The sequence below is a fragment of the Orycteropus afer genome, unplaced genomic scaffold (genome assembly GCF_000298275.1).
Source record: "Orycteropus afer afer isolate SDZICR_OR568_19922 unplaced genomic scaffold, OryAfe1.0 scaffold00010, whole genome shotgun sequence".
Lineage (NCBI taxonomy): Eukaryota > Metazoa > Chordata > Mammalia > Tubulidentata > Orycteropodidae > Orycteropus > Orycteropus afer.
In genome coordinates this window covers 21051725-21061056 of record NW_006921597.1, presented here as the reverse complement: position 1 = coordinate 21061056, position 9332 = coordinate 21051725, and the positions used below count along the sequence as shown (strand labels likewise).

Sequence of the window (9332 nt, the reverse complement as noted above, 5' to 3'; positions counted from 1 at the left end):
CTTGGCTGGACCACAATTCTGAGTGGTTTAAGCAGTTGTGATGTGGGTTATTCCCATGATGAGATTGGATGTATATGTTTTGAGCAGCCAATCCATTGAGAAGGAGTTTCCCTAGGGGTATAGCCTGCTTCCAATATATTTATGGACACCCTGGGAAAAAAGACATTCCTCTGTGGATTGGGATCCTGTTGTGCTGCCTACAACTGTCTGTGAGTGAACAATCCACCATTCAGCCTGGAGATCCTGGATTCATCATTCATTGGAGTCAACAGCCGATACAGCCTGCCAACCTTGAGCTCCTCAGCCCCTGCCAACTGTGTCAGTCAGAAAAAGCCTCCAGCTTGACATTTGATGCAAGAACTTGGGACTTGCCAGCTTCTATAAGTGTGTGAATCATTTTCCTAAGATAAATTTCTCTTTCTCTCTCTCTATGTAAGCTTTGCTAGTTTTGCTTCTCTAGAGAACCCAGCCTAACACAATTGGGTTTGCTTTATTCATTATTTCTGTGAAGAGCAGTGAGGCAATGACATAGTGTCAGACGCCAAGTAAGCACGAGAATATGGTGGAGAAAAAGCAAAGTTATAAGGCAGGGAGTTGGGATTGATAAGGAGATCACAAGAGTTATGACTCCCAACTACCTCTTTGGGTTTGGAGTTAAGTCAGAAACTTGACCACCTGTTCCTGTGGAAACTCTCGATAAAGGAATGAAGCTCCCACTGCAGCCCTGCACCCTCCCTGTTTTATTTCCTAGCTCCACACCAACACTCGAAATGCTTTCATAGAAAAGGTAGCTGGTGCCCACACATCCTTTCCATACTTGCCCACTTGTGAGACCTGACTAGAGAAACAAAGACCCCATTTCTATTTTGCCCAAATATGATGGTTCTTCTGTGGTCTGAGCACATAGCAAACTGAAGAAAGAATTACAAGCTAGTGGCCCTTGGGGAATCCATGCTATTGAAATGAATTAATAAATACATACTTTAGGTAATGAATACACATCAAGATTTCCTTCCTAGGATTTTAAACTCTATTAGGATCCACAAACAAACAAGTAAACAAACTCACCAGGTCTGAAACTGCATTCGGTTCCACTCAAATTTGTGATCGGAATCTCTTAAAGTCGCTGCCGGAAACAGGGGATTGAATTCAGAATTTGGTGTGCTGATGACGATCATGGCTGGAGACAAGAACCCAAATACTACTTTGGGAAATTTGGCCAGATCTTCGGAATCCAAATGCTCTATTCTAAAATAGTTAATGGAAGATATAATAAAATCTAGCTTCTTTTTCGAGTATTTCCCACATTGATATACCAAAATAATCTCTCCCTCTATACTTACTTCTCCCTTTGAATTCTTAATAGTGCTTAAATGACCTAAAAACTATCATTCATACATTTTCATCCCCTCTCCCAGCCCTGCTCATGGTACTCTCTTATCCAACCAACGTCCCTTGCTGTACCCTTTGGGCCTCACTATCAACGCCTCTGAAAAAGGGTATCTGAGCACGTACCTCCCTGATATGCTGCAGTGAAAAGGGCACAACATTGTTTTATGGTATTCTTTTCAAAAATGTATGCCCTGAATCTCATAAGGGGAAAAGAGGCAAACCCAGATGGAGGGAGAGCCTATAAAATAATTATTCTTCAAAATAAGTATTTTTGAAAAACATCACAATAAGGCAATGAAAGACTGAGCAGACCTGTCCCAGATTAAAGAACAAAGAGACATGACAATCAAATTCAAATGACTGAATCCAGGCAAATAATTTTAAAATAGCTATAAAAGGATATTACTGAAACAACTGATGAATTTTGAATATAGAGTGAGAATTAAATATTAGTATTATGTCACTGTTAACTTTCCTGATATGATTATATTGTAGTTATGTAAGAAATGATTCTTGTGCTCTTAGAAAGTATATACTCAAGAATTTAAAGGTCAAGAGACATGATTCTCCAACTTACATGCAAAAATTACATGTACTGAATTGGAGGACTAACATTACTCAACTTCTAGACTTACTATAAAGCTACAGTGATCATGCCAGTGAGGTACTGGCAAACGAAGAAACAGATCAGTGGGACAGAACAGAGAGCCCAGAAATACATATATATAATTAACTGATTTCTGACAAAGGAGTAGAAGGATTTAATGGAAAACAGACAGTCTTTTCAACAAATGGTACTGGAACAACTGAACATCTACATGCAAAAAAAAAAGAATCTAGACACAGAACTAACATCTTTCACAAAATATAAAAAAAAAGTTACTCAAAATGGATCACAAACCTAAGTGTAACACACAAAGGATATAACTTCTAAAAGACAACACAGGAGAAAATCTAGGTGACCTTGGACTTAGTGATAACTTTTAAGATCTATTAAAAACATAATCCATAGTTACCTGCTGGAACTGGTCTGTAAAACATTCTGGGACAGCACTGTTGCCATTAAGTACCTTGTTTCACAACAGTATATGAATAGACTTTTTTCCTATCATTTCTCATAAGCCACTAAAGTTTGCTTATATACTCTAAAATTACTGTGTAAACCAGTAGTAACTTGATGTGTGGCATTCCATATAGTTTCCATTATCATGTACCTTTAAAAATGGGAAGCAGTTAAAAAATTGTAAGATTTAAGGCAGGACTCTGAATATACATCAACACACACACACAATCAATAAGGAAAAGAAATTATCAGTTGGACTTCATTAAAGTTACAAACTTCTGCTCTGCACAGACACTGCTAAGAGAAGGAAAAGATAAGGAACAGACTGGGAGAAAATACTTACAAAATACATATCTGATAAAGGACTTATAATCCAAGATATACAACGAACTTTTAAAACTTAACGAGAACAAACCCATTACAAAATAGGCAAAACATCTCAACAGTCACCTTACCAAAGAAGATATAAAGATGGCAACTAAGCATATGAAAAATGCTGGATAATCAAAGCAAGATACCACTATACAACTATTTAAAAAAAAAAAACTCACTGCCATCAAGTCAGATCCAACTCATAGTCACCCCTCCTTGGGTTTCCAAGGCGGTATCACTATAGAAGTAGATTGCCCAATCATCCTTCCGAGGAGTGGCTGGTGGATTTGAACCACCAGCCTTCTGGTAAGCAATCAAATGCCTTAAGCACTATGCCACATAAGAATGGGTAAAATCCAAAACACTGACAACACCAAATGCTGATGTATGTGTGGAGCTGCAGGAACACTCATTCACCGCTGTGAGAATGCAAAATGCAACAGTCATTTTAGAAGACAGTCTGGCTGGAAGAGTGAGTGGACACTCTCATTTACTCCCCTAGCAACTAACCCATGGAACAATGAATAAAAACAAGAATAAACTGAGATCTCAGAACTCCAGATGGCAGCTGAGGTACTGGAAAGTCAGGGTGAGTCCAGAAATGTGGAAGAGGAGGAACAGGGATAGCACAGAAACTGGAAGAACCCACCCACTAACATCTGGAGCATGCACTCATTGAGCCATTTTGGGATGGGGACTGGGCAACACCTCATGCAAGGAATACAGAAAGGGAGCTAATCTGAGCAAGAAGTAGCCCAAATTTTTAAGGTGGCACAGACTGGTGTAGGAGTTTATAGGCCACACAATTGGGAAGGGGTGAAGGGGGGACTATAGTGCTGTGAGAAAGTGCTGTGGAATTTCACTGAGGCCTGAGCTGCATGGGCACCAAGACCAGGAGGAACTGAAATGGCAGCAGAGCAATAGGAATACTTTGGATGGATGAGCAACACAGAGGGAAATGGCTAGGTCCCTGATCATAATGGGACATCGTAGGAGAATCTGTGTGAGGGCATCCACGAAGGAAAGACTTAAGAGTCGCCATCCTTTGCCATGGGGAAATCAAGCACCACCACTTATGTCAGTATCTACAACTGCTACCACCCCTGCCCATGCACATGAATATTAAATTCCAGAGACTAAGCATACAGAACTACTGAAATCAGCACTGAAAAAAAAAATAAAAATGAGGATAAGATTGCCCTCTCATGGTTCTCAGAAGTTACCAGAGACCATTGCCACTGGCTCAATTTTGACTCATAAAGACCCTATGGGGCAGAGTGGAGCTGCCCTATGGGGTTTCCAGGGCTGTGAATCTTTGCAGAGGAAGACTGTCACATTTTTCTCATGTGGAGTGGCTGGTGGGTACAGGCCCAAAACTTTCAGTTGGCAGCTGGGCACTTTGCCACTATGTCCCAGAGAGCCCAATCAGAAAAATTTCCCACAGAAACCAGAATATAAAATGCAAAGTTAAAAGTTAAAAAGGGATAACAAAACAGCCCATGTTCAACAAAAAACAGTCAAACACATAAAATCGCAAGAGAAGGAGGACCGAACAAAAGCAAAATATGAAGAGAAAAATTCTCATATGGAGGCCAGAATAATGGAACAAATTGAAAATTTTCAGACTATGGCACTAAGTGTGTTCAAAGAAAGCAAAAAGCACACAGAAAACAAACGGGCAGAGATCAGGAAACAAATAGAGGAACAAAATAAGAGATTCAACAAGGAAATGGGGGGGGGTAAACCTCAAAGAATTACTGGAAGTAAATAAAGCAACTAAATTAAAAAAAATAAAATAAAGAGAAAAATTCAACAAGAGAGTCAAACAGACAGAAGACAGAATAAATGAACTAGAAGACAAAATAACTAAACTCATCAAGTCACAAGAGAAAAGAACAAAGAAAAGCAAACAAATACAAATGGATTCACTTAAGAAATATAACATTAGAATTATTGGAGCTCTGGTGGTGTAGTGCCTGAGGCATCTGACTGCTAACCAGAAGGCTGGCAGTTCAAACCCACCAGGTTCCACCATCAACACCAATGGAAGCAGCAGTCAAGAAATCAGATGACGTGTTGCACTAGGCAAATCTGCTGCGAAAGACCACTGGGAGCTCTGGTAGCACAGTGCCTAAGGCACTTGACTGCTAACCCACCAGCCACTCCTCGGAACGAAGGCTGGGCAATCTACTTCCATAGTGGTATCACCTCGGAAACCCAAGAAGGGGTCACTATGAGTTGGGTCCAACTCGACGGCACATAACAACAACAACAGAGGACCATGACAATAATAAAAACATGGAAACAATTTTCCAAGAGATAATCAGAATTCCCTAGATCTGAACAGGGAACTAAAACTGCAAATACAGGAAGGTACACAAACCCAAATTAGAAGAAACACATACACACACAAAATCAACTCCACACTATATCCTAATAAAATTCTTGAAAACAAGAATTCTTGAAAACGAAGAGAGAATTCTGAAAGCAACAAGAGAAAAACGCAACTTAATAATCCAAGGCTCTTTCATAACAATCAATGCAGATTTCTGCCCAGAAACTCTAGTGGCCAGATGACAATGGAGCAACATAAATAAAATTTTGAATGAAATAATATCCAACCAAGAATTCATTACCCAGCAAAGCTGTCATTCAAAAACAAGGGGGAAATCAAGATATTCTGAACAAATAGTAGCTCTGGTAATCTGCCACAAACAGACCAGGTTTCCAAGTATTATTCAAGGTAATACTCCAAATAGAAAGGCAAGAGCATTAAATAAATACTTGTATCTATACATGGGATAAATAAACAAACAATACAAAAGAAAGAGATCTCCGAAAAATGTAATAACATGGGCACTCATTAAGAACCAAATAGATGATGCTTTTAGGGAATAAAGTCAATAATTAAATCTCATAGACAATGCAACATCAAGTTTGTAACAAATAAGTACAAAGGAAACTTACTGAATATAGGCTGTATATTGATGTTTACAGAAAACACACCAACAAAAATGGGCAAAGGACAATCCTATTAGGAATAGATTTATCATGTTAAGGGTATATGTTAACAGGTGTTCGTACGCTAAACATTGCTGCAGTTTAAAGTTATGTCATGTAACGTATGTGGTATCACTAATAAATCACTGAAAAAAAAACTCAGAAGAAAAGTCAAATGAAAGCAAAAACACTTGTCATAAGAAAACAGCCAAATACAAACATGAAAAAATTAGAATATATTAAAAAAAAAAAAAAACAAGATGTAAAACACTCAAAAAACAAATAGCAAAATGGGTGAGGCAGACACTTCATTTTCAGTAATAACCTTAAACGTAACTAGTCTACTTGCGTGTGATATGAACGATATAGTTCAATCATGCCCACATTCTGTTGGATCACTTTTCTTTGGAATGGGCACAAATATGGATCTTTTCTAGCTGGTTGGCCAGATAGCTGTCTTCCAAATTTCTTGGCATTGACAATGGAGCTCTTCCATTATTGAAATATTACAGTCAGTATTCCATCAAATCCTGGAGCCTTATTTTTTGCCAATTGCTTCAGTACAGCTTCAACTTCTTCCTTCAAAACTATCAGTTCTTGATCATATATATATATATACTCTGTCCTGAAAAGGCTGAATATTGACCAATTCTTTTTGGTACAGTGACTGTATATTCCTCCTTCCATCTTCTTTTGATGATTCCTGCATGGTTCAGTATTTGTCCACAGAATCCTTCATTATTGCAACTCGAGGCTTGAATTTTTTCCTCAGTTCTTTCAGCTTGAGAAATGCTGAGCGTGTTCTTCCTCTTTTGATTTTCCATCTCCAGATCTTTGCAATTTCATTATAATACTTTACTATGTCCTCTCAAGCTACCCTTTGAAATCTTCTGTTCAGATCTTTTACTTCATCATTTCTTCCATTCACTTTAAATACTCTCCATTCAAAATCAAATTTCAGAGTCTCCTCTGACATATATTTTGGTCTTCTTTTCCTTTCCTCTCTTTTTAATGACCCTTTGCTTTCTTCATGTATGATGTTCTTGACATCATCCCACAACACAGCTGGTCTTCAGTCACTGGTGTTCAATGTATCAAATCATTCTTCCGATGGTCTCTAAACTCAGGTGGGATATAGTCAAGGTCTTATTTTGGCTCTCATGGAATTTTTAAAATTTTCTTCAGCTTCAACTCAAACTTGCATATGAGCAATTGATGGTCTGATCCACAGGTTGGCCCCTGACTTTGTTTTGACTGATGATACCAAGATTCTCCACAGTCTCTTTCCATAGCTGTAATTGATATGATTCCTGGGTATTCCATTTGGCAAGGTCCACATGTATAGTCACAATTCATGTCATTTAAAAAAGGTATCTGCAATGAATAAGTCATTGGTCATACAAAATTCTATCATGTGATCTCCACTGTCATTTCTATTACTAAGCCATATTTTCCAACTACTGATGCTGCTTCTTTGTTTCCAACTTTTACATTCCAATAACCAGTAATTATCAATACATCTTGGTTGCATATTGGGTTAATTTCACACTGCAGAAGTTGGTAAAAAACCTTCAATTTCTTCATCATTGGCTTTAGTGGTTGGTGCATAAATTTGAATAGTAGTAGTATTAACTGGTCTTCTTTGTAGGTGTATGGATATTATCCTATCATTGACAGCATTTTACTTCAGGATAGATCTTGAAATGCTCTTTTTGACGATGAGTGTGATGCCATTCCTCTTCGTCACTGCCAACATAACAGACCACATGATTGTCTGATACAAAATGGCCAATACCAGTCCACTGCAGCTCATTAATGCCCAGGATATCAATCTTTATGCATTCCATTTCATTTTTGACAACTTCTAATTTTCCTTGATTCATACTCCATACATTCCACATTTTGAATGGGTGTTTGAAACCATTTCTTCTCATTTTGAATTATGCCACATCAGCAAATAAAGGTATAGAAAGTTCTACTCCATCCACATCATTAAGGTCAACTCTATTTTGAGGAGGTAGCTCTTCCCCGATCATATTTTGAGTCCTTATACTATTCCTAGTAACTATTCTGTAAATTTGCAATTACATAAAAATTGAAAATTACAGACAAAAATAAAGTATCTGACAAACTCTTAAAGCAGTATACCCTAAAGAAACAGACACCCACAAAAGTGATTCACAAGCATCCTAGGAGTCACTCTGAATAAGGTGCAGGGAGATGATCTCCTTCCCCCTGGCTACAGGGACACCTTGTGGTGGTTAAGTCTGTGTGTCAACTTGGCTGGCCTGGTTGAGTGGCTGGGCAGCTGGATGTAGTATTCCCCATGATGAGACTGGTAATCAACTCCATGGCAGAACTACTGTAAGTAGCTGCCTTTGGATATGTGGTCTGCTTCCTGTATATAAGAAACAGCTTTGGGAATGGTCTCTAGCTTATGGCACGCTTGAACCCTGCAAGTAGCTGTGTCATTGTTCAGCAGCCTGCCATGCGCTGCCAACCTTGGGACTTTCAATGGACTTGAATTAATGGCCGGCCATGTGGTTTGGTAACATCGGGACTATGCCATTTTATTGGTTGACCTTGGGCTTATTAGTCTCAGTAGCCAGTAGCTGCCTGAGTGAAGAAATGCCTCTAACTTCAGTGGGCTGGGAGCAAGAGGCAGAGCTGAAGCCCAAGGCTGAGGGGCTTTCACCCAGCCCCTAGAGCCTGGCACTATGAACTCAGACTTAAAGCCTCCAAACTCTAAGAGAACAAACTCCAGTTTGTTCAAGCCATCCACATTTGTGGTATCTTCTGTTAGAGCGGCACTAGGTAACCAAAACACACCTGAAATCACAAAACTAGTGCACCTCTCTCTGCCTCTGTGTCTCCGCCTTTCTCCTCCACTCCTGCCACTCCCCAAAACAAATGAACCAATGGTCATCTAAATCAATTCTGACTCAAGACAATCCCATGGGTCACTCTGCTTCATGGAGTTTTCTTGGCTGTTATCTTTAAGGAAGTAGATCGCCAGGCCTTTTCTTCCATGAAGCCACTGGGTAGGCTTGAACTGCCAACATTCAGGTTAGGAGCCAATCACAAACCCAGGCTCCTTCTACCCCTATCAAAAAGAGACCATATCGGATTGGTGAATATTAGATGAAGAACTAGGCTTACACACCATCAGCCCACTCCTTCCTTTCCAGCTGTGTCTGAGTGTTCTTCTTGCCTGCTCTGGCAGGCTTGCAGCCATGGATAAACTTACTAGTAAATACCCAGCTTCCAAGGAAGAAGATCTGTTTTCCAGTGCTACGTTCCAACAGATAAGACTCCCTAAGTCTAGTGTACAGTATCAAAAAGCCTGCTGTTAATCAAAACAACAATGAGATACCATCTTGCTCCAGCACTAGTATCAAAATTCAACAAGACAGAAAATAATAAATGCTGGCGAGGTTGTGGAGAGACTGGGACTCTCATACACTGCTGGTGGGACTGTAAAATGGTACAACCATTGTGGAAAGCA

At 39.3% G+C, this 9332-nt stretch overlaps 1 protein-coding gene across 1 annotated transcript in view; it reads right to left on the bottom strand.

Moving 5' to 3' along the window:
- Positions 1-9332, bottom strand: part of HENMT1 (HEN methyltransferase 1) — a 29409-nt gene that overhangs the window by 2075 nt on the left and 18002 nt on the right. The window contains exons 5-6 of the mRNA XM_007950526.1: positions 1069-1248; positions 760-838 (exon numbers count right to left, since the gene is read on the bottom strand). Of these exons, the coding sequence (XP_007948717.1) occupies positions 760-838; positions 1069-1248 (259 nt within the window). The remainder of the gene's footprint in view (positions 1-759; positions 839-1068; positions 1249-9332) is intronic.